The following is a 26,526-nucleotide window of genomic DNA, read 5'->3' as shown; positions in this document are numbered from 1 at the left end:
ATCGGGGGCAGAAACAGCGGAAATAATCCGAGGGTGGGACGGTAATGAGAGTCATCATCTCTATTACACAGCCGGAGACATTAACAGGACGGCAGCACGGTCAGTAACTGGTACGGATCGGTCAGTAACTGGTACGGATCGGTCAGTAACTGGTACGGATCGGTCAGTAACTGGTACGGATCGGTCAGTAAAGGATACAGATCGGTAAGTAACGAGAACAAATCGGTCAGTAACGGATACAGATCGGTCAGTAACGGATACAGATCGGTCAGTAACGGATACAGATCGGTCAGTAACGGATACAGATCCGTGAGTAACGGGTACAGATCCGTAAGTAACGGGTACAGATCGGTCAGTAACGGATACAGATCGGTCAGTAACGGATACAGATCCGTGAGTAACGGGTACAGATCGGTCAGTAACGGGTACAGATTGGTCAGTAACGAGAACAGATCGAGCAGTAACGAATAGCGTCGGACTGGCTACCGGAGGAATCTCCAGTAATGCCAGGCCTGGATTCAGGTACATGCATTGCACTCCGGAGCTCTCACCTGAGCTCCGGCGTGCAGCCTAAACTGTACCGCTAGCACCGAGTGATTGATTCCCTGGCGTTTGCGGTTCAGTTCATGACAGCTGCAGACAGGCCGGGGTGATCTCCGGAATTCAGGTGAGAGCACTGGAGATCAGCCCGGCCTGTCTGCAGCTGACATGAACTGAACCACATTCACCGGGGAATCAATCACTCGGCGCTCGCGGTACAGTCTAGGCGGCATGCCGGAGCTCAGGTGAGAGCTCCGGAGTGCAATGCAGGTACCTGAATCCAGGCCTGGCATTACTAGAGATTCCGCCGGTAGCCAGTCCGACGCTGGTAATGAATACGGATCGGTCAGTAACAGAAACAGATCTGGCAGTAATGGGTACTTATTGGTCACTAAAGGGTATGGTTCGGTCAGTAACAGATACAGATCTGGCAGTAATGGGTACTTATTGGTCAGTAACGGATACAGGTCGGTCAGTAAAGGGTATGGTTCGGTCAGTAACAGGTACGGATCAGTCAGTAACTCTTCCCCTTCCTGCACCTTATACAGCTCACTCCACTCCTGCAGGAGTAAGACATTGCACCATCACACACCTCCATACTCAATGTTCAGACAATAAACTATTTCCATCCCTTCATTCTCATCGCCAGCAATTCTCTTGTGTTGCACTGATTTATAAGTGGTCTAAAACCAGTTTTACGAGTTGTTCAATGTCACATATCAACAGTCTGTGACCAGTACTAGTGTTGACATTTTTACAGTGGCAGTGTAGCCTAGATTCACACTTCATTGTTCTGTATAACGTATGAAATGTCACAGCTCACCTTCTCCTCCTTGTACAATGATTAATAACACTTCTGTATACAGTAGATAACCTATTGTGAATGGTGGATCCTGTGTTATCTACTGTAATATAGAGGTGCTATCAGTCATTGTACAGGAGGGGAAGGAGGTGAGCTGTGACATAACCTATTGTGAATGGTGGATCCTGTGTTATGTCACAGCTCACCTCCTTCCCCTCCTGTACAATGACTGATATCTACTGTAATATAGAGGTGCTAACACAGGATCCACCATTCACAATAGGTGATGTCACAGCTCACCTCCTTCCCCTCCTGTACAATGACAGATAGCACCTCTATATTACAGTAGATAACACAGGATCCACCATTCACAATAGGCGATGTCACAGCTCACCTCCTCCTCCTGTACAATGACTGATAACCTCTATATACAGTAGATAACACAGGATCCACCATTCACAATAGGTGATGTCACAGCTCACCTCCTCCTCCTGTACAATGACTGATAACACCTCTATATACAGTAGATAATTCACCACCATGGACTTTATGTCCGACCTGAGATCATCGCTATTTAGTGTATAGAGAGTAGTAGTCAGCAATGATTCCACCATTGTGCTCAGAATACTATAAGTAGAGTTGACAGAGGAGAAATTGCAGCTCAGTGTACGGCTCTGGGCTACAATAAAATGGCGCCTAGATCCACTTACAGCTTTGCACAGTGCAGAGCTGAGATGGCCACACCATAGGAGATCAAGTTGGAGTCCGACCGCAGTGTCCTATGCCCTCTGTCTGCCATATTTGCGGTGCGCGTCGTGTTCTGGCAGGAAATAAAAATGGCGGCCGCTCCCGAGGCTGAAGAGAAGAAAAAAAAAAGAAACCCCAACAACCTTTTTTCAATACTTTTATAAGCCATAAAAATCCCATAATATAGGTGGGCCTTATTTATCCCATAATATATACAGGCCTTATTTATTATAAGAAAAAACAATCCAACATTGTAGCCTATAGCAACCAATCACAAAACAGCTTTCATTTCTCGACAACGGTTTAGTATGAAAGCCAAGAGCTGATTGGTTGCTATGCAGACTATGCTGTTCGGCCTATATGCACCACGTGATTAATACTCGCTTTATGTAAAGTTTAATATCTACGACATCTATATTTTCTGATAGATATATATATACTGACCCTTATTTATCACAAAACCGCTCCATGTTGTCCATAGCAACCAAGCTCAAAATTAAACCAGAGGTGTGATCGGATGCAGTAGGCCTCAGTCATTAGACCCATAGCAACCAGCGTAAGAAAGGAAATGCAGTCATTGGTTGCTATGGGCAACGAGTAAAGGTTTCTGTCAGACAGGTTGGATCAATGAGGCCCAATGTCAACTTTTATGTAAGTGGAAAACCTTTTCTTACAAAATTGAGAGGTTAGTTCAGTCAGGGCCGAATACTCAACATGGAGCTTCCCGAGGCTGGACGCGGCCACTGGGGGGTAAAGAAGTAGAAAATTTGGTTGTTTAGAATTTTTTTTTGTTTTCTAACACATGGTAAAAGTAACGTGACCCATAGACGCGTTTTCCCATAGAAATGAACGGGAAACATTTTACAAGGAAATTTGTAGTGTTTTTGTGATGAGCGTTTTGGTGCAAAATCAGCTCCAAAATCCGCCTCTAAATACATAATATAAACGTAACCCCCGGGGCGTGTTCACACGCAGCGTTTTTATGTGGTTTGCCTATTTTAGAGTATAGGAAAATAATTTATTTTTGAAATCTCACTGTGACATCACCTATTGTGAATGGTGGATCCTGTGTGATCTACTGTATATAGGGGTGTTATTAGTCATTGTACAGGAGGAGGAGGGGAGCTGTGACATCGCCTATTGTGAATGGTGGATCCTATGTGATCTACTGTATATAGGGGTGTTATTAGTCATTGTACAGGAGGAGGAGGGGAGCTGTGACATCGCCTATTGTGAATGGTGGATCCTATGTGATCTACTGTATATAGGGGTGTTATTAGTCATTGTACAGGAGGAGGAGGTGAGCTGTGACATCGCCTATTGTGAATGGTGGATCCTGTGTTATCTACTGTATATAGAGGTGTTATTAGTCATTGTACAGAAGGTGAGCTGTGACATCAACTATTGTGAATGGTGGATTCTGTGTTATCGGCTGTAGATAGGGGTGTTATCAGACATCGTACAAGAGGAGGTGAGCTGTGACATCACCTATTGTGTATGGTGGATCCTATGTGATCTACTGTATATAGGGGTGTTATTAGTCATTGTACAGGAGGAGGAGGGGAGCTGTGACATCGCCTATTGTGTATGGTGGATCCTGTGTTATCTACTGTATATAGAGGTGTTATTAGTCATTATACAAGAGGAAGTGAGCTGTGACATCACCTATTGTGAATGGTGGATCCTGTGTTATCGGCTGTAGATAGGGGTGTTATCAGACATCGTACAAGAGGTGGTGAGCTGTGACATCACCTATTGTGAATGGTGGATCCTGAGTTATCTACTGTATATAGAGGTATCAGTCACTGTACAGGAGGAGGAGGTGAGTTGTGACATTGATTGTGGAAGGTGGATCCTGTGTTGTCTCCTTTATATATTAAGTGTTCCAAATTATTATGCAAATGCTATTTTTCTCAGATTTTCCTAAATGGTTGATGGAGATGAGCCACTATAATGTTGGAATCATTAACCCTTAAAAGAAAAATCACATTTTAATTGGACAAACCTGATTTTTTTTTTTTTTTCAAAACAAAAAAACAAAATGCAATGTTCCAAATTGTTCTGCTCAAAAGTTTCCAAACATTTTATAGGGTGTAAAGAACTGAAAATGGTTATTTGTTGAATCTGCAGCATTCGGAGGTCACATTTACTAAAATCCAAAACTTTTCCAATCAAAAACATTTTAACAGGACAAGTAACCCATTTGATACGAAGGGCTGCTGATAAGTCTTTGGCTTTACCCAGAAAGAAACGAGATAGGATGATGAAACTTTCCATTTATTCCACATACTCTCGACAACACACTTCTTACATCGGTATTCCAGGTTCTGCAAGGCCGGTTTCACACATCCGGCTTTTTGCCGTTTTGCCGGATCCGGCGCTCTCCCGTACAGATAATACAGTACAATGACAGCGCTGTAACTTCCGGGTCACATGCGCCGGTCACATGACAGCATGTGACCGGCGCTTGTTGCGCTGGCATTGTACTGTATTAACTGTACGGGAGAGCGCCGGATCCGGCAAAACGGCAAAAAGCCGGATGTGTGAAACCGGCCTAAGCCTTGCAAAAAGAAGGATTTTGGTTGTGCCTCAAACCAGGCATCCATAGCAGCCATGGCATCAGAAATGGTGTGACATTTGGTACCTTGAGGTGTTTCTTCAGGTTTGGAAACAGATGCTAGTCGGAGGGAGCTAGATCTGGTGATAAGTTGGGTGGTCAACCAGCTGGAAGCCCAGCTCTGACAGTTTTGCCATGGTCACTGGTGCAGTGTGAGCGGAGGCGTTGTCTTGTAGGAACAAGATTCCTTTGGACAGCTTGCCGCAACTTTTGGCCTTCAGAGCTGCCTTCAATTGCTCCAAAAGTTCAATGTAACACCTTGCAATGATGGTGGAGCCCTTTTGAAGGTAGTCCACTAGCAGCACGCCCTCCTTATCCCAGAACACACAAGCTATTGCCTTAGTGGCTGATTTTTGTTCCCTTAACTTCTTTGGACGAGAACCACTGTGCCTCCACTCTTTTGACTGCTCCTTGTTTTCAGGGTCATATAAATAAATCCAGGTCTCATCCATAGTGACCAGTCGATCCAGGAAGTTCTTATCAGTCTGGAAACGCTGACAAATGGACCGGGAAGTTGTCACTCGCTGCTTCTCTGATCTGTTGTCAGACATTTGGGGACCCACTTTGTAGAAAGCTTCCTCATGTCCAAATGTTCATGAATAATGGCACAAACCGATTCACGGGAAATCCCCATGATGTCCGCTATTGCTTTAGCTGAAATTCGTGGATTCTCCAGTATGAGGTTGTGCACCGCATCGACGATCTCCGGAACAACCACTCTCGGTCGCCCAGGACGTTTCTCATCATTGGTGCTGAAGTGGCCCGGTTTAAATTTGGCAACCCAGTTCTTATCTGTGGAATATGAAGGGCATTGATACCCCAATGTCTGCGACATATCGCCATGAATATCCGCTGCGGACTTTCCATGCAGAAACAAGAATTTTATCATCCTCTGCTCTCAGTTGCTGTGAATATCGCATTAGACTCCGCCATTTTGTTTTCCCGCGTGCGTAGAACACTCAGGCCATAAGCAACAAACACAAAATTTTGAAAACATAAATTAGACACATAAGGCTTTCATGTGATGTAACATTCATTACCATAGAAACAAAAAAAGATCACAAAGCCAAAGACTTATCAGCAGCCCCTCGTATCATCGTTAGAATTCTAGCAGCCATTGAACTTGTGAGTTTTTGGATATTTTCTGCTTTAATTTCTTTGTAGGGAGTCAGAATATCGCCGAAAAGCTGATGTTTTGATGTGCTCTGCCTCTCACCCTCATAGATCTTTTTCTTGAGGATACTCCAAAGGTTCTCAATAGGGTTGAGGTCAGGGGAAGATGGTGGCCACACCATGAGTTTCACTCCTTTTTTGCCCATAGCAGCCAATGACTCAGAGGGGTTTTTTTTGCAGCAGGAGATGGTACATGGTCAGCATGAAGATTTTGCTATGGATGACTCAGTTCTTCTTTGTGTACAATGGAAGAAATTGGTCAGAAACTATATACTTTGACATGGTCATTTTCACACCTTCAGCCCTTCCCCCCATGATTCCAGCCCAAAACATGACACCAACCACCGCCTTGCAGACATCACATCTTTGTTGAGACATGGTGACCATCCACAACTCTATCCAGCTGGACGATCCAGGGTTGCAAGACACTCATCAGTAAAGACAAACTGCTTTTACGTCAGTCTTCATAAAGGTCTGCGCGCACTGCAACCGTTTCTGCTTGTGATCGCTGTTTAGGGGGCGGCCGAACAGTAGGTTTATGAACTGCAGCTTCTGGAGGATCCTACACCTTAAGGTTCCCAGGACTCCAGGAGGCACCAGCAGCCTCACATAGCCATTTCCTGCTTTGCATTGGTATTTTACCACCTGTCCTCTAAATCCGATGAATTTGTCTGGCAGAAACCTTCCTTATTATGCCTTTATCTGCACAAACCTGGCTGTGCTGTGTATCAGACAAAACTCTTCCAGGGCACTGCGCTATTTGATGCTTTTCGGCAGTAGTTATCCCTTTTCCTTTCCCATATTGCTTGAAACCTGTGGCTACTTAAGAAGGACACGTTCCACATTATTAAGCAGTTTTCCTTTACTTGGGCTCATCTAGCAAACTAATTGGCACCAGTGTTTGAGATTGATTTTAGTCATCCAAAGTGCCCTGAGACACAAAGACCATGGAAAAATTAAATCTCTATGACGCAAATCCAATTTGCATAATAATTTGGAACATTGTAAAGGTGTTATCAGGCTTTGGGCAGGAGGGGGGAGGATGTGAGCTGTAACATCACCTATTGTGTATTCCTTGTTCTATTGTACACTACTCACAAAAGGTTTGGGATATTTGACTTATGGGTGAAATTTCAGGATGATCCTAGAATACCCTCCCTCCTTTTCTGGCGGCCTTGAATATTGCCGATACATCATGTTACATGAGATTTGTGGACTCACCATTGGTCATACTGTTGAAAAAGAAAAGAAAAGAAAATAATAATAATAATAATAATAATAATAATAATAATAATAATAAATATATTTTTATATATATATATATATATATATATATATATATATATATATATATATATATATATATATATATATATATATATATATATATATATATATATATATAATAAAAATATATATATATCTAAATATATATCTCTATCTCATTATATATATATATATATATATATATATATACACGTACATACATATATACATACATATATATATATATATAGCTATATATCTATCTCTATCTATCTCTCTATATTTTTTTTTTTTTTTTTTTTTTTTTTTTAACAGACCAACACTGCCTTGACTGATAATCAGATATTCAATAAGCCTGTAATAAAAGCAAGAGCCAAGATAATTGTCCCTGAGCAACAGATCACAATAACATTGGTCGGAAGTTTAGATCTCATCCCTTTAACAACCAGCATATCTCTTTATGTCAAATGCAATTCCACTACTGACCACAAGGGGGCAGCTGGAAATAAAATCAGGAGTCATATGTCCAATTAAACAAAAAAATATTTAAAAATACAGAAAAAAAGAAAAATTAAATAAATGCGCTTCACTTTGTGTTTAATACTCCATGATCATCATCACATGTTAATTTGCAGCTTTTTTTCTCCCCCCAGAAAATAAAAAAAATATATTTTTTAAAAACACCAAAGCAATGTACAATAATTTCCTGTAACAAACACTCAGCTCGTTTTTGTAAGAAATATATTTTATTTTTTTCCGACACCACAGCCCTGGCAAGTGGTTTTGTACCAAATTTAATGGAGATTACACAGAATGTTTAACGCTGGGGGAGTAAGAGGGACAAGAGGAAGAGTGAAAAAATAACCGTCACAAAATGGAGAGAGAAAAAAATATATAATATATAATATATATATAATATAAATCCCACAAACTGGTTTCCACTCCCCACATCATGAATCACGGGATCGCTCGGAGGAGACAGGATGACTGGAGATATAACTGCATATGGTCTCACTGTCCATGTATGTAACAGCATAAAGTCTGGCTTCTGGAGAAAAAAAAAACAAAAAGAAAAAAAAAAAACCATGAGGGGGTAGGGGATGAGTAAAAAAAATAAATTGCAAATTCAGTCTCTGAAAAGTTTTTAGCCTCCCTCGAACAAAAAAAAAAAAAAGAAAAACACCTGCACATTGTGCAGAAAGGATAAAAAAAACAAAGATAGTAAGCAACATACAATGAGATCCGGAGGGAGCAAAAAATAAAAAAAAAATATATATGATTGTTGTATTTGCTCTCCATAAAATTTAATTTTTTTTTTATTTTTTAACATTTTTATAAAAGAAAGGAGATCTCCTAACTGGACTTTAATAGTCATTTTTGTGCTTTTTTTTCCTTTAATAATACTCTTTTTCTGTATGAGGTTTTAGTTTGGTTTACTATACACCGGAGTTCAAAAAAAAAAAAATTGATGACGGATTATCCGCCCCCCTCCCCCCCCAAAAAAGTAAACAGCATTGAATCGATTCAATCTCCTCTCACACACAAAGACTAGAGCCTCTGCTAAAAATCCCTTTTACAATATTGTACAGTACACAAAAAAACAAAATAAAAATAAAAAAATAAAATAAAAAATATAAACCAGGTGTCCGTAAGAAGCCAATCCAAACGACGTAAACATACAGGATGGTGCAACTCATGACAAATGGCAAATTCTCAAAAAACAGCTACAGGATTTTTTGTTTGTTTTTTTTTGCTTTTTTAATTTTTTTTTTTTTTGCTTTTTTGTTTGTTTTTTTCTTAATTCCCCCAAAAGCAGGTGCCATCATGGGATACCCAAAGTCCACAAAAATATTTTTTAAAAAATAAAATCTTAAAATAAAAAAAAAATTTAAACAAAAAAAAAAACCGAAAACAAAAACACCTTGGATAAATGAAAGCAATGCTCAGACAGTTTCATACATTCTTGAGTTTCCTCCAAATTGACAATTTGGGTCTTTTTTTCACCTATTGCATGGCTGAGTGTGACTCCTTATATGTTAAGATTCCTCAAGAGATAATCTCACATCTACAATTTTTGTTTTTTTTAAGAAGTAGTTCAGGGTTTTTTAATTTTTGTAGCAGCTTAAAACATCATGTTCCCCGCGTTCCCAGGTCCTTGGCTGAAACCACCCATCCCGACGTCAGCAGGCATCCCTCGGGGTCGCATCTGTGGGGGAATCATGAGGTTTTGTTGAGGTCCCATCATCCCCTGCATGGACATCAACATATTAGGAGAGCCCACGGGGCCGGGGTGACTGTAGAGGACTCCGGGCATTCGTTCCTTCCCTGGCATCATACCCACCCCTCCCGGATTTCCCATCATAGTTAGTTGGCCGGGCATTCCGGATTGTGCTGGTGACATCATGCGATGATGAGGTCCCATCATACCTTGCTGCATAAAACCCGGAGGCCTCATAGAATTGTGGCCGGGCATATCCACCACGGGGCCGGGTCCTCCCATGCCGGCCATCGGGAGACCCATTCTTGGGTTGGGTTCCCCCATCATGGCAGGCAAGTGCGAAAAACCGGGTCCTTGTTGAGGCTTTCTGCCTGGAACTTCCCCACGAGGGAAATACTGCAGTGTTTGACTGGGTTTCTCGGATGGAATAATCCTTGACAGGTCAAACTCGGGGATGCCCGATGCCCCTGGTCGTATGACTTCCTGTAGGTCCGGGTCAGTGAAAACTGAAGGCATATTATTTCCCATAACAGCAAAGGTATCCGGCCCCGATGGGCAACCCGCCTTGCAAAGCACCGACTCTGCATTCGGGGGCAAGTTGCCTGGGCGACTTAAAGGTCCGTCTCCTGGAAAGCCCATTCCAGGCTGAAAGTTTCCCTGCCCCCCGTTAGGGCCGTTGTGAGGAAAGGGGACTTGCGGGGGTGACTGAACTGGCGGAAATCCTTGGGCAAAAGCCATGCGTCCCTGAGGCACCATGGGGGGTTCTTGAGAAGCGTGAGCCATCATGGCATTATGTGGCATCATTCCTGCACCCATTGGGCCTCCGTGAGGTGGTACATTGGGTGGCATGGCATTTGGTGAGGGCATCTGGCCGCCGTGGGAAAGAGGCTGCGTCATACCCATCGGGCTTAAAGTCGGCATGGAAACGCCTCCGTGAGGACCTGGCATCTTTGAAGGGTTTTGAGGGTTCATGCCCATACCTAAAAAGAGAGAAAAAAGGGACATGAGTCAGAAGTCAACGTGAAGGATCCCCCCGCTGCGCCATCACTACCTCAGCATACAATGTGACCACTGCAGCCAATCACTGAGCTCAGCAGCACAACACCAGTAACTGGCTGCAGCGGTCACCCAGACATAACGATCAGTGGGACAGAGCTGCGGCTGCTGGATTATTTTTTTTTCCTTTACACTTTATAGCTTTCCTTGCAGTAACAAGAAAAAAAAAAAAAGATCCTGAACCTACAATGATCATATATATATATACACATACATACATACATATATATACACACATATATATACACACACACACACATATATATATATATATATACATACATACATACATACATACATACTATAATTTTATTTTATATAATATAGATATATATATAGATATATATATATCTATATCTATCTATCTATCTTAGGGTTTGTTTCACTCTTAATAAAGTTATTCTACTTTTCCTATGTGACTTTACTTTTTCTGTCTTGTGCTATTCATTGACTGTTTTTATGCCAAATTCTATGTAGTAATTTCATGCGAAAAAAAAACCCAAAACAAAAACACCCAATAAATGTACATTTTGAGCCAAAAATTTCATACATAAGAAAAATGATCACGACGGGGGCCACAAGCAAAAATGTTCCAACTTTTTAAGTCATAAATTAATGGAACAGCTAAAAATGATAAACTATAAAAAACTCTGTCCACAAAGAAGAACACAAACAAAGAAAATGAAAACGTGGAGGAAAGAGGTAAAAAAAAAAAAAAAAAAAAATCAGAAGTTTAGGTGTCCGCAAAACCACAAAAGAAAAAAAAAACACTTTTTTCTTTTTCAGACTCAGATTGCTTTTTTTATATACATAAGTTTCGGATTTAATTTTTTTTTTCTATTTAATTTTTCCTGTTTAGTTTTGTTTATTTTGTGTGTTCACCTAAATAAAAGATAAATTTTAGTTTTTTTTTTATTTCATTTCTAAATTTCTATATTTTTTTAAATTGTCTCTCCAGTAAAGGAGACAAACTCTAGCGCAGCGCCACCTATTGGAAGTAGCGATCCTAAAAGTCACAAGTGGATTTTCAACAATCCTTTGCAATATGACTCAGGATATATGTAGGCCAGATCAGAATCCCAATTTGCAGACACGGTGTTTCGGGGTGCTTGCCCCTCGTCAGTGCAAAGTATGGGGGGTGTCTGATCTGGCTCATGAGAAAGCTATGTGGGGACCACGGGGGAACACTATTCTCCTTAAGGAGACCTTGCAAGCCAGTCTGGCTGCCAGGTAAGGGGACTTATAGCTGCAATGCCCCTCTGGGAAATATTCAAATTGTCTCTCCAGTAAAGGAGACAAACTCTAGCACAGCGCCACCTATTATTTTTTTAACAAGTTTTTTGGGTTGTTTTTTTCTTTTTTTACACCTGTATTTTTTTTTTATTTAAAGTTTTCCTTTTTCTTGTTTATTTTGTGTGTTCACCTGAATATATAAGAAATAGAAATGAATAATAAAAAAAAAAAAAAAAAAAAAAAAAAAGAAGAAAAAGGAAATTTATATTTAATTTAGGTGAACACAAAAAATAGACAAGAAAAAAGAAAAAAAACTTTAAATGAAAAAAAAAGGTTTTTTTAAACAGAAACCAAAAACGTATGTTAAAAAAAATTATAGAAATTTACAAATTAAAAAAAACAAAAATCAAAAAACTAAATAAAATTTATATTTATTCAGGTGAACACACAAATAAAACAAAAAGAAACAGGAAAAATTAAATAGAAAAAAAAATTAAAATCTGAAACTTATGTATATAAAAAAAACAATATGACTGGATTGTTTTTTATATACATAGGTTTCGGATTTACATTTTTTTTTCTATTTTTTTTCCTGTTTCTTTTGCCTATTGTGTGTTCACCTGAATATAAATTTTATTTAGGTTTTTTTCATTTAATTTCTAAATTTCTATATTTGTTTTGGTTTTTTTAACATAAGCTTTTGGGTTTGTTGTTTTTTTACATTTTTTTATTTAAAGTTTTCCTTTTTCTTGTCTATTTTGTGTGTTCACCTGAATAAATATAAATGAATTAAAAAAAAATATTTATTCAGGTGAACACACAAAATAGACAAGAAAAAAACCTTTAAATAAATAAAAAAAAACAAGGTGTAAAAAAAACAAAAAAAACCTTGTTAAAAAAAATAGCACTTTAGAAATAAAAAAAACAAAACAAAAAAAAACACAACACAACTAAATAAAAATTTATATTTATTCAGGTGAACAGACAAAATAGACAAAAAAAACAGGAAAAATTAAATAGTAAAAAAAAATTAATCTGAAACTTGCGTAAATAAAAAAAAATCTGACTCCAAAGGTTTCGTTTTTTGCAAACTGACACCTAAATTTCAGATTTTTCTTTTTAACCTCTTCCCTCCAATTTTTCTTTCTATGCTTTGGGTTTTCCCTACCTATTTTCCCAGGAGCTATCTTTTTTTTTTCTTCCTTTGTTATGTGAATATTAGCTTCTCGTGTGATGAGGGTTGTAGTTTTGGATGTCGCTGTTTACCATATTATGTATATAGGGAAATAACAAGCAGGAAAAAGGTCTTGTAGGGGGTAAATGGTGAAGAAAAAGAAAAAAAAAAAAAGTAAAAAGCAGCAATTCCAGTTTAGGTTTTACAGGTTCATTGATTAATAAAAAAAAAAAAAAATAATTAGTAACTATTGAGCAGCACGATAAATAATTTTATATGAGTTATTATATATATATATATTTGCTAATTTTAAGGCTCTAGGATAGATACATTTTATGCTTTTAGTCTTTTTTTGTCACAGTTTTTGAGGTTTAGACTTTAGATACCAATTTTGTTTCTTTTTTTTGAAGAATAAGAAAAGGAAGAGGAGAGAGAATTGTTCTTTAGTGTAAAGGTTCCTCCCCGCACACAGCGGTGCGCACATGGCGGAGGAGACCACCCGCCGGCCCCTGTGTAATATGGCAACGTAACTGATCAGACCTTTTGCTTTTTTGGCCCCCTGCCCCCAGGACCTCTCATACATGAGGGGAGGCTGCGCCCGCACCACGTACCTGACATGTTATTCATAGGCGGCAGATTGGGAGAGCGGGCAGGAGGGGAGTCATCGTCGGAGCTGGCCACCGTCTTGATGGCGTCGTGGTAGAGCGGCGTGGAGCTGGGCATGGCGAACTTCGACATCCTAGACATCATAATGGAGAGCGGGTTCTGGGACAGGGTGGGCTCAGGTGCCATCGTATAGCTAGTGCTGGAGGGAAGACTTCCAGGATGATTTATCGGAGCGGGCTGGCTGACCGGTGGAGCGGGCCCTCCTGCAGGGGGAGACACACAATGAATGGAAGCAGAGCCGAGATCAGAGAGCGGTGCACATAGCTGGGAGTAAGAAACGAGTGAGCAGCTGCTGCAGAACCTCATCACACGCCACTCAGTTGACGTAGGGCCTCACCGCGCACTCCTCCGGCAGCGGAGAAGCCTCACCGCGCACTCCTCCGGCAGCGGAGAAGCCTCACCGCGCACTCCTCCGGCAGCGGAGAAGCCTCACCGCGCACTCCTCCGGCAGCGGAGAAGCCTCACCGCGCACTCCTCCGGCAGCGGAGAAGCCTCACCGCGCACTCCTCCGGCAGCGGAGAAGCCTCACCGCGCACTCCTCCGGCAGCGGAGAAGCCTCACCGCGCACTCCTCCGGCAGCGGAGAAGCCTCACCGCGCACTCCTCCAGCAGCTGGGGCCTCACCTGGGCCCCCTACACAGTCTCATCTCACCAACCACCCTTCGCACAGAGCAGCCTCATTAGGCCAAACACCCCTCCTCCCCAAGCAGCCTCATCACAACTACTCTCCCCCCATGGAGCTGTTGTCCACAAAATGGAGTCCATACTAGCTTGGTACAACTTCCCACTAAGGTGTAATAAGACCCAGAAAAGCAAAAGTATCCAAGGCACCAGAGTATTCAACCCAATTCTTTGTAAAAAGATTGCATTATAAAGGATTTAGGCAACACCGTTTCAGTCCAAAATAGGCCTCCCTCAAGCCACTGACATGATTTTTCAAATTTTTTTTAGCTGCCCTGAGAAAGGACTATTGTAGACTGAAACACTGCTGCTTGGCACAACACCCTTCCTCGCAGAGCATGATCACACCCCTGCAGAGCGTCACCGTGCCCCTGATCCCAACAGAGTCACTACGCCCCTACAGAGAATCACAACACCCCTGCAGAGTGTTACCACTCCCCGCAGAGCCTTATCACACTCCCCGCAGAGCCTTATCACACTCCCCGCAGAGCCTTATCACACTCCCCGCAGAGCCTTATCACACTCCCCGCAGAGCCTTATCACACTCCCCGCAGAGCCTTATCACACTCCCCGCAGAGCCTTATCACACTCCCCGCAGAGCCTTATCACACTCCCCGCAGAGCCTTATCACACTCCCCGCAGAGCCTTATCACACTCCCCACAGAGCCTTATCACACTCCCCACAGAGCCTTATCACACTCCCCACAGAGCCTTATCACACTCCCCACAGAGCCTTATCACACTCCCCACAGAGCCTTATCACACTCCCCACAGAGCCTTATCACACTCCCCACAGAGCCTTATCACACTCCCCACAGAGCCTTATCACACTCCCCACAGAGCCTTATCACACTCCCCACAGAGCCTTATCACACTCCCCACAGAGCCTTATCACACTCCCCACAGAGCCTTATCACACTCCCTGCAGAGCCTCATATGCACCTCAGCTGCTGCAGAGCCTCATTAAAAGACCACACGCCCCACAGACTGCAGAACCTCGTCATACACGCCTCAGACACTGCGGATGTTCTTGAAGTGAAATGCGTCATCAGAAAATGACAGTTTAAATTATTTTTTGTGTTAAATATACCCGTTACATATTTTTGCCAACTTTTTTTCCTATATAACAATTTATATTACAAATAAACAGAAAATTTTCCAAACTTTCTCAAACAGACCACTCACTTTTTAGACTCCAAAGTTCCTATTGTGTCAGGAAATAACACACGTACATTAGCCACAATGGTCAGACTCCGACCCTTTCTGTTGCATCTAATGAGCATGTGCAAAAAATCATTGTCGAGGAGGGGGGGGTGGGGGGACAAGGTCAGCCCATTATGATTGGCGGATCCTTTGTTCGTAGCTGTGTATGGAGCTATTGCCTGTCTGTGATGATAATGAGGCTGCTGAAAAACACTTCCTAAAAGACTCAGTGGCCAGCGCGGAAGTTACAAGATTACTCATTTTGTTTTATTATAAAGCTTGTGATAGGAAACAATAAACACGTATAATCAGCTGCCACCTCTGGCGTCTGCAAGGTCACATGACTACAAGGGTAATTTATAATTTACAGTGAGGGGGGAGAGCTCATTATAAGAGATATCAACGATGTCAGAAAAGCAAGAGGTTTACAAACTTTAGTTAAAGACGATAATGCTGTATGACAGAGGCTCTGTATGAAGTGGTAGCAGCAAGAGCGCCGCCGGAAGGGGCCGCACAGAGCGCCGCCGGAAGGGGCCGCACAGAGCGCCGCCGGAAGGGGCCGCACAGAGCGCCGCCGGAAGGGGCCGCACAGAGCGCCGCCGGAAGGGGCCGCACAGAGCGCCGCCGGAAGGGGCCGCACAGAGCGCCGCCGGAAGGGGCCGCACAGAGCGCCGCCGGAAGGGGCCGCACAGAGCGCCGCCGGAAGGGGCCGCACAGAGCGCCGCCGGAAGGGGCCGCACAGAGCGCCGCCGGAAGGGGCCGCACAGAGCGCCGCCGGAAGGGGCCGCACAGAGCGCCGCTTTAGATATGACTGGAGTGAGGGACTGGATCTACCGACCCGCTGACATATCCTATATGGAGGAGCACGTGAGGGGAAACCCCATAACTGTACACATTAGACCATAAGGCTAAGACGCCAAAGCTGAACTGGGTGATAACAGAGAACTATAGCTCACAGACTGACAAGCAACATATCAAAGCTTCTAACACTAAGCAGGAGCCTCCAACACCCGCAGAAAACCTTTTCTGCTCTCAGAGCAGCGGTCTGTTACAATGTATCAGTGCAGTAAGATCACTGACACATTGTAACAAACCCTCAGCCTCTAGCAGTGATATAAGAGCAGAAGAGGTGCTGAGGAGACGGCTGCAGGACTACAGACATGGCCGCCGGACCATGGTCAGTGAACGTCTCTGCTCGCTCGAGTAGAAGGGTTTTCCCCTTTCTGATGATGTTCATTCACTGTAAACAAGCAGAGGTTTTATATAAAGGAATTCCATGTCTCCAAACTCCGGAGCCCAGTCCCTCACGCCGGAGGACCCGGCACATTACACAGACAACCCACTGATTTCAATGTACGCGGTGTAATGCCACATTTCCACCAGTGGTGGTGCTGCACGGGAACTGAACGCTCCGCTGCAATAACCGACACACCCCAGTGATCGCCGCCGGCGGACGGATCCATCGTTCATTACATGGAACTTTTATTAATCGTATGCAGTCATTTTTCCCCCTCATTGCATGAAATAAGTATTTTATCACCGACCAACCAGCAAGACCTGTTATTTTTTCTCCTCCTCTGCACTCATTACCTGTATTAATCGCACCTGTTTGAACTTGTTACCTGTGTAAAAGACATTATCCACATAATCCCACTCCGACCTCTCCACCATGGCCAAGACCAAAGAGCTGTCTAATGACACCAGGGACAAAATAGTAGACCTGCACAAGCCTGGGATGGGCTACAGGACAAAAAACAAGCAGCTTGGTGAGAAGGCAACAACTGTTGGCACAATTATTAGCAGATGGAAGAAACACAAGATGACTGTCAATCTTACTCGGTCTGGGGTTCCTTGCACAATCTCGCCTTGTAGGGTAAGGAGGATTCTGAGAAAGGTCAAGAATCAGCCCAAAACTACTCAGGAGGACCTGGTCAATGACCTGAAGAGAGCTGGGACCACAGTCTCAAAGATTACCATTAGTAACACACTGCGCCGTCATGGAGTAAAATCCTGCAGGGCACACAAGGTCCCCCTGCTCACACCAGCACATATCCAGGCCCGTTTGAAGCTCACCAATGACCATCTGGATGATCCAGAGGAGGCATGGGAGAAGGTCATGTGGTCAGATGGGAACAAAATACAACTTTTTGGTATCAACTCCACTCACTTGTGTTTGGAGGAAGAAGAAGGATGAGTATAACCCCAAGAGCACCATCCCAACCATGAAGCATGGTGGTGGAATCGTCATATTTTGAGGGTGCAAATGGGACAGGACGACTGTACCGTATTGAAGGTAGGTTGGATAGGGTCGTGTATCGCGAGATTTTGGCCAACAACCTCCTTCCCTCAGTAACAGCATGGAAGATGGGTCGTGGCTGGGTCTTCCAGCATGACAATGGCCCAAAAACTTGCAAAATTGGCAATATGTCCATTTTTTAAATCAGGTTATTATTCCTTTTATGGAGAAGTGGGGGGAAACGAAATCACCCCCCCACACACGCAAAATAGGGGAATATAAGGACGGCAGACGTGGTGGGTTGTCACCTGCCATGACTTGCAGCAGAGGGTCCCGGCTTTTCCCTAACCGCTTAGATGCTGCGGTTCGCGGCTACTACTGCATCTAAGGAGTCAGAGCCATGATCAGAGCAGGCGCAGACGGCCGCAGGGGCAGGAGGGTTGGGCTGTGTAGTAACCACTAAGCGCACTGTGTGCACTCAGTCATCCCAGGGTGTTTGGTGGATGTGATAAACAAGCGTCCATCATTAGTGACGGGACATCACCGCGCAATCACGGAATGGACGGGGAAGCGTTACGTATGACGCTGCTGGAGGTACTCCTGTACCCCAAAAGCAGCTGCGATCTGCTTAGAAGATACTAGCCGAATATATGACGTGTCCGGGAGGCAAGATGGACGGTACCCCGGAGGATTGTACACCGCTGCCATGGCAACCACAGCTCCGGGCTACACAGAAATCAATGAGCATTATCAGAGGAACAGAGCAAAATATCACTGCGGCCAACAAATATACATTCCTGTGTAATAACCGCCGTATACACCGATATATCCAACACACCGACACCGGGGAGGACGGAAAACTGGACTGACACCACCAGCAGAACAGTGAGTGCAGCTCTGGAGTATAATACAGGAGGTAACTCAGGATCAGTAATGTAATGTATGTACACAGTGACTGCACCAGCAGAATAGTGAGTGCAGCTCTGGAGTATAATACAGGATGTAATTCAGGATCAGTAATGTAATGTATGTACACAGTGACTGCACCAGCAGAATAGTGAGTGCAGCTCTGGAGGATAATACAGGATCAGTAATGTAATGTATGTACACAGTGACTGCACCAGCAGAATAGTGAGTGCAGCTCTGGAGTATAATACAGGATGTAACTCAGGATCAGTAATGTAATGTATGTACACAGTGACTGCACCAGCAGAATAGTGAGTGCAGCTCTGGAGTATAATACAGGATCAGTAATGTAATGTATGTACACAGTGACTGCACGAACAGAATAGTGAGTGCAGCTCTGGAGTATAATACAGGATCAGTAATGTAATGTATGTACACAGTGACTGCACCAGCAGAATAGAGAGGGCAGCTCTGGAGTATAATACAGGATCAGTAATGTAATGTATGTACACAGTGACTGCACCAGCAGAATAGTGAGTGCAGCTCTGGAGTATAATACAGGATCAGTAATGTAATGTATGTACACAGTGACTGCACCAGCAGAATAGTGAGTGCAGCTCTGGAGGATAATACATGTATTAAAATGGAAAGTCTCATCAACAAACGGTCTTAAATGGCCCTGATACTCGGGAGTTAATAGCAGGGCCGGCTCCCGCTCTGTATAAACCGCTAAACTCAACTCGCATTAAACAACTGCATTAAGTGCAATAATCCAACAATCACAAATGTCTCATTATATATCAGAAAAGATAAAACCTAGTAATATCACAAGAGATGGCAGCCGTGGGCAGTGCCATGATCCCGGTATTACTTATACCCAGCACTTCACATACTGCACACAGAAGGGCGCTCACCTGACTCCATGTTCCCCATCATGGCTGGTGATGTGATGCCTAGTGGTGGCTTGTGCTGGTTTGGGGGGATTCCTGGACTTTGCATTGGAGGTTTCGGAGAAGACGTCCAACCTGGGGAAGGAACAGGTAAGGACGGAGACTTCAGGTGGACCGGTGAAGCGGCAGCAGACCCCATGACCGGCGGGGACTTAATGGAAGCAGCAGCTGCAGCCGTTGGTCCTGTCAACATCCCGGCTAACTGAGACGGCGTTTGGGGGGACTTAAGATTACCGGAGGGGGAGCCCAGCATCGGAGATTGGACCTGGCGCATGGTGGGGGATTTTAAAGGGTTCACACCGGGAGAGTTCACTTGACTGCCAGAAACGGAAACGTTATCCAAAGGTTTACGGCCCAGGCCGCGCTGCCCGGGGGGCGCAACGTTGAGGGTGCCTGGGTTACTGTTTGGATTGAGAGGTAGAGGTGGCATGTGGCTGAGCCGGCTGTTAGTCCTTTGCTCAGGCCCCATCTGTTCTCTAGGGTTCCTCAGTACTCCTCCTCCCGGAGGCTGGGACATGTTGAGATAAGGCCGGGAGCCCATGCCGTAGTCCTGCTGCGAGTGCTCGAAGGCCGCGGGATGCATTTTTTGCTGGTTAGGAAGCATCTCGGTGCTCCCCGGCCTCAGTTTTATCATGTCGTCGGGACCCATGACATCTCGCAGTTTTTGAGGCATTAGCTGCTGGTTGGAATTCATATTGACGTTCAGATTCATGTCCACCTTCATGTTCATGTTGCCGGGGCCCATGCCAAACTCTACGTCCCGGTTAGGGCCCATGTTAGGAGGCATCCCCTTATGGAACTCTATCCGCGACGGGCTCAGTGCTGCGTCTCCGGGCATCCGGGGGAACAAGCCGCCCCCCGGCTCCATGTTCCTTTGAGGTGGCATGCCCCGGCTCATTTCCATCACCGGCCTAATACCCTCTATGCCGATGCCGGGGGGCATGACCAGCTGCTTTTCCGTAACGTGCTGATGAAAAATCTCGTCCGGCAACCCTTGCGGGTTAGGGAACCTCTCGCCTCGCCCCGGGCCGCTAAATATGTTCTGTCCGGGGGGGAAGTTACGTCCGTCGGGAATTTTTGGCACCTCATCTGGCCAATTAACACTGGGAAGCCCGGGCCTCGATGCAGGATTCGGAACGTTGGGGCCTTCCATGTCCGGGTTCATCATGCCGACGAATCCGGGCAATCGCTGCATTTGGCTTCCAGGCACATTTGGATGAGGAGGCATACCTTTTGGGGGCATGGGGTGAGGCATGCCCATGCCGTCTGGAAAAGGCTCGGGGCCACCAGGACCCCAATTTTCCCCAGGGTTCATTTGATAAGGGGGTGGAGGACCTCTGACCATTCCCCTAGGTCCGTGCTGGTGTACCATCATGTCCTGTAACGACCGCTGCTGCACCACCGCCTGCTCCTGCTTACGCCGCTTCTCCTCGTAGAACTCCTGCTGTAGTTTTAGCCAAGCTACCTGCTCCGGGGTCATGTGGTCGAGGTGGTCTTGGCCAGGCTGAGGATTCATAGGCGGGGGAACCATATCCTCTGGTGAAAAAGGCATGTCTCTATGTCCTTGCGGCCCGAATGGCATACCTCCGTCAGGATGGGGGCCGGGGCCTTTGCCTAGGTTTTGCGACTGAGCCATCATGGCCTGTATAGGGCCTTCAAGTTTCTTCTGAGGATTGTCCAGCATTCCAGAGTTTTGTTGAGGTCCCCCACTTTGGCCTGTAATGTCTTTTATGGCAAACTCTTTCTCGTCCGGGAAAAGCATCCGCTGAATGTCTCTTAGGGTTTGTAAAGATCTCTCTCGATGCTCCAGCTGCTCTTGAGAAAGTCCGTCGGGATTGTCTCCTAATGACGACGCTTGATCCCCGCTCGGTACCTGCTGCGAGGAACTTTTGGGCTCTGCCTTGGGGTCTACGGGAGGGGCAACGACACTGCCCTGAGACATGGGGCTGGCAGCTTGGTTGTTGGGCGTGGAGCTCGGCCCGCACCCCTCAGTCTGTAGTACGTTAGGGTTGGCAGGGCTGCTGGCTGCGATTTTGCTCTCCGCCACCCCCGACTCTTGCCCGATCGGACAATGAGGCGCCGCAGGCTTGGAAGGCAGGGCCGGACCAGGCGGGTTTGATTGCACTTTGGCCGCTTGAGTATGGTTCTGTTCCTGGGGGGTAGGTTCCCGTGGGATTGATTTCGGTTCGTTACGAATGTTTGCAGAGATCTGAGTATTCTGAAATCAAAAAGAAAAAAAAAAAAAGAATAAGTTGAAAATAAATCAAACATCACCAGTGAAAGAAATATTTCTGACTTCTGATATAGTCTCTTCTGTGGGCAGATTGTGATAGACTAGGAAGAGCTGAGCAGATTGATATATTATTTGGTTGGGAAAGATTCAGTATAACTTTTTCATTTGAATTCCTGCTCGCTCTGGGCTTGGGAGTCCAGTGGGTGGAGTTACGAAGAACCTCCCACTGGACTCGTAAGCCCAGAGCGGGCAGGAATTCAAATCAAATGACAGTTACAATAATTAATTTTACCATAAAACTATATAACTGTCATGGGATTTAATTCCTGCTTGTTCTGGGCTTACGAGTCCAGTGGGAGGTTCTTCGTAACTCCACCCACTGGACTCCTAAGCCCAGAGCAAGCAGGAATTCAATTGAAAAAAAAAAAATAGTCATATTGAATCTTTTTCCACCAGCTCCTCCTGTTCTATAACAAGCTGCCCGCTATATGTTCAATGTGACCTGTTCCTTTTATTACCTCCATAGAGGACGGGCTACTACTTTTTTTTTTTTTATCCCTGTCAAAGAGCTTTAAAGCTCTCCACCCGGCCATGCAAACTCACAAAAAGTTTGGGATATTTGGCTTTTAGGTGAAATTTCAGGATGATCTTATAACGCCCCCTAATCTTTTCAGGTGACCCTTAATGTGACTTCTCTAAACTTTGGCTGCTCGTGTCCAAAGTTTCAGAACTTAATGTTCTCCAACAAGGAGCTTAATGGCAAAATTCAGGCGTATGATCCATGAATCGCCCAATAAATTTCAGGGTTGATTTACAATTAGTATTAACCTCTTACCGACATTTGACGTACCAGGTACGTCATGGCTCATGTTGGTATAATCACCGCCGGCTGCTGCGGTCAGCCGACAGTGATCCCCGCACGTCTGCTGATTTGTACAGCAGACATGTGGGGCTAACAGGCGCAGGTGCATCAGCTCTGCCCCACCACAATCCTTACACTGCATCTTTTCTCAGTTTAAGCACAGCAGTGAAAACTAAGGTTGTATACGGCGCCAATAATAGTTGCAATTCTGTAAATGGGCAACAATAAGACGACACCCACCGTAGGAGTTGAAGTGCGTTCAGCTTTGCTGTTTGAGGTGCTCTGTATGTGGAAGAGGACAATGGATTCGGCTTGTCCCTTCATAACGGCTTCTGCAGCTCTGTGGGGGCACAAGAGAAAAGGCTACTAAGTGCAGGAAATAACGGGAGAAACATTGTGTATGATCGTGATACCGGAGCTCAGGATCAGCGATGTATGTACACAGTGACTGCAGCAGCAGAATAGTGAGTTCAGCTCTGGAGTATAATACAGGGGGTAACTCAGGATCAGTAATGTAATGCATGTACACAGTGACTGCAGCAGCAGAATAGTGAGTGCAGCTCTGCAGTATAATACAGGAGGTAACTCAGGATCAGTAATGTAATGTATGTAAACAGTGACTGCAGCAGCAGAATAGTGAGTGCAGCTCTGCAGTATAATACAGGATCAGTAATGTATTTATACAGTGACTTCACCAGCAGAATAGTGAGTGCAGCTCTGGAGTATAATACCGGATCAGTAATGTATTTATACAGTGACTGAACCAGCAGAATAGTGAGTGCAGCTCTGGAGTAGAATACCGGATCAGTAATGTATTTATACAGTGACTGCACCAGCAGAATAGCGAGTGCAGCTCTGGAGTATAATACCGGATCAGTAATGTATTTATACAGTGACTGAACCAGCAGAATAGTGAGTGCAGCTCTGGAGTACAATACCGGATCAGTAATGTATTTATACAGTGACTGCACCAGCAGAATAGTGAGTGCAGCTCTGGAGTATAATACCGGATCAGTAATGTATTTATACAGTGACTTCACCAGCAGAATAGTGAGTGCAGCTCTGGAGTAGAATACCGGATCAGTAATGTATTTATACAGTGACTGCAACAGCAGAATAGTACAACTCACCCCACCCCAAGATTTTTTTTTTGTCTGCCACTACGTTGAAATAAAAGGCGATCATAATATCGTATTGCCCCCAAAATGGTATCAGTAAAAATGGCAGCTCAGGGCGCAAAAAAACAAAAAAAACAAAACAAAAACACACGCCCTCACAACAAAGCACCAGATCCCAAAAAAAAAAAAAAAAAAAAAAGCGTCACAGGTCTTGGAAAATGGCAAAACAAGCAAAGGTTGTTTGTTTTTTTAAAGTTCAGAATATATTTTGTTTCCCCCACTTCTTAAATTAAAAAACAAAACCCTGCCTGTGTGGCGTCTGCGTCCTCGTACTGACCTGGAGAATCATATGGTCTGGTCACTGTTACGGTATACAGAACAAAGTAAATGAAAAACTCAAAAGTCAATTGCGAAATTACACTTTTTTTTTTTTTTTTAGAACTTTTCTCCGCTTTCTAGTGCAACACATGATAAAATGAAGGGTGTCATTCAAAAGTACAACTCGTCCTGCAAAAATACAAGCCCTCATACAGCTATGGGGACTGAGAAAAAAAAAATAAGTTTTGGTTCTGAAGAAATAAACGATAAAAAACAAAAAGTAAATAAATAAAAAAAAAAATTTTGAAAATCTCCCGTTATTTAGGGGTTAAATCATCTTATGCTTAAATATATCACATGTCTGCTTCACGCCGCTGATAAAGCCGCAGGACTCACTTGTTGGCCATTTCAGTAGAAAAGACGTAGACCACTTTCGATGGCGTTTTCCTCCCAGGTGCAGAGTCCAGCATCGTTGACCCATGGGAAGGAGTGGAAGACCTGGGGACGGAGGTATTGGAGGGGGTCATGGTGTGGGGGGCGTGGGCGTCCAAGGGCAGCACTGGATCTGTAGTGTTACAGTCTACAGAGGGGAGGAAAGAGCACATTAATATAGAGTTAATAACATGCGGTGATGTGCTAGGCTGTACCGTAGTGCACACAGCGGAGGAGGAGCAGGAGGATCAGCAGCAGGAGGGAGGAAGGAGGAGGATCAGCAGCAGGGAGGGAGGAAGGAGGAGGATCAGCAGCAGGGAGGGAGGAAGGAGGAGGATCAGCAGCAGGAGGGAGGAAGGAGGAGGATCAGCAGCAGGAGGGAGGAAGGTGGAGGATCAGCGGCAGGAGGGAGGAAGGAGGAGGATCAGCAGCAGGAGGGAGGAAGGAGGAGGATCAGCAGCAGGAGGGAGGAAGGAGGAGGATCAGCAGCAGGAGGGAGGAAGGAGGAGGATAAGCAGCAGGAGGAGGGAAGAAGGAGGATCAGCAGCAGGAGGAGGGAAGAAGGAGGATCAGCAGCAGGAGGAGGGAAGAAGGAGGATCAGCAGCAGGAGGGAGGAAGAGGAGGATCAGCAGCAGGAGGGAGGAATAGGAGGATCAGCAGCAGGAGGGAGGAAGAGGAGGATCAGCAGCAGGAGGGAGGAAGGAGGAGGATCAGCAGCAGGAGGGAGGAAGGAGGAGGATCAGCAGCAGGAGGGAGGAAGGAGGAGGATCAGCAGCAGGAGGGAGGAAGGAGGATCAGCAGCAGGAGGGAAGAAGGAGGAGGATCAGCAGCAGGAGGGAGGAAGGAGGAGGATCAGCAGCAGGAGGGAGGAAGGAGGAGGATCAGCAGCAGGAGGGAGGAAGGAGGAGGATCAGCAGCAGGAGGGAGGAAGGAGGAGGATCAGCAGCAGGAGGGAGGAAGGAGGAGGATCAGCAGCAGGAGGGAGGAAGGAGGAGGATCAGCAGCAGGAGGGAGGAAGGAGGAGGATCAGCAGCAGGAGTGAGGAAGGAGGAGGATCAGCAGCAGGAGTGAGGAAGGAGGAGGATCAGCAGCAGGAGGGAGGAAGGAGGAGGATCAGCAGCAGGAGTGAGGAAGAGGAGGATCAGCAGCAGGAGGGAGGAAGGGGAGGATCAGCAGCAAGTGGGAGGAAGGAGGAGGATCAGCAGCAGGAGGGAGGAAGGAGGAGGATTAGCAGCAGGAGGGAGGAAGGAGGAGGATCAGCAGCAGGAGGGAGGAAGGAGGAGGATCAGCAGCAGGAGGGAGGAAGGAGGAGGATCAGCAGCAGGAGGGAGGAAGGAGGAGGATCAGCAGCAGGAGGGAGGAAGGAGGAGGATCAGCACCAGGAGGGAGGAAGGAGGAGGATCAGCACCAGGAGGGAGGAAGGAGGAGGATCAGCACCAGGAGGGAGGAAGGAGGAGGATCAGCACCAGGAGGGAGGAAGGAGGAGGATCAGCAGCAGGAGGGAGGAAGGAGGAGGATCAGCAGCAGGAGGGAGGAAGGAGGAGGATCAGCAGCAGGAGGGAGGAAGGAGGAGGATCAGCAGCAGGAGGGAGGAAGGAGGAGGATCAGCAGCAGGAGGGAGGAAGGAGGAGGATCAGCAGCAGGAGGGAGGAAGGAGGAGGATCAGCAGCAGGAGGAGGGAAGAAGGAGGATCAGCAGCAGGAGGAGGGAAGAAGGAGGATCAGCAGCAGGAGGAGGGAAGAAGGAGGATCAGCAGCAGGAGGGAGGAAGGAGGAGGATCAGCAGCAGGAGGGAGGAAGAGGAGGATCAGCAGCAGGAGGGAGGAAGGAGGAGGATCAGCAGCAGGAGGGAGGAAGAGGAGGATCAGCAGCAGGAGGGAGGAAGGAGGAGGATCAGCAGCAGGAGGGAGGAAGGAGGAGGATCAGCAGCAGGAGGGAGGAAGGAGGAGGATCAGCAGCAGGAGGGAGGAAGGAGGAGGATCAGCAGCAGGAGGGAGGAAGGAGGAGGATCAGCAGCAGGAGGGAGGAAGGAGGAGGATCAGCAGCAGGAGGGAGGAAGGAGGAGGATCAGCAGCAGGAGGGAGGAAGGAGGAGGA

The 26,526-nt window shown here is 45.4% G+C and overlaps 1 protein-coding gene across 2 annotated transcripts in view; it reads right to left on the bottom strand.

Moving 5' to 3' along the window:
* Window positions 1-8,877: 8,877 nt before the first annotated feature.
* Window positions 8,878-26,526, bottom strand: part of BCL9 (BCL9 transcription coactivator) — a 268,598-nt gene continuing 250,949 nt past the window's right edge. For both annotated transcript variants that reach the window (XM_075334946.1, XM_075334945.1), the window contains 5 exons: window positions 24,395-24,578; window positions 22,803-22,902; window positions 19,432-21,685; window positions 13,438-13,695; window positions 8,878-10,343 (listed from right to left, as the gene is read on the bottom strand). In XM_075334946.1, coding sequence (XP_075191061.1) covers window positions 9,268-10,343; window positions 13,438-13,695; window positions 19,432-21,685; window positions 22,803-22,902; window positions 24,395-24,578 — 3,872 coding nt within the window. In that variant the 3' untranslated portion in view covers window positions 8,878-9,267. The remainder of the gene's footprint in view (window positions 10,344-13,437; window positions 13,696-19,431; window positions 21,686-22,802; window positions 22,903-24,394; window positions 24,579-26,526) is intronic.

This window comes from Anomaloglossus baeobatrachus, chromosome 2 (assembly GCF_048569485.1).
Source record: "Anomaloglossus baeobatrachus isolate aAnoBae1 chromosome 2, aAnoBae1.hap1, whole genome shotgun sequence".
Classification (NCBI taxonomy): Eukaryota; Metazoa; Chordata; class Amphibia; order Anura; family Aromobatidae; genus Anomaloglossus; species Anomaloglossus baeobatrachus.
This window is presented reverse-complemented; position numbering and strand designations above follow the sequence as displayed.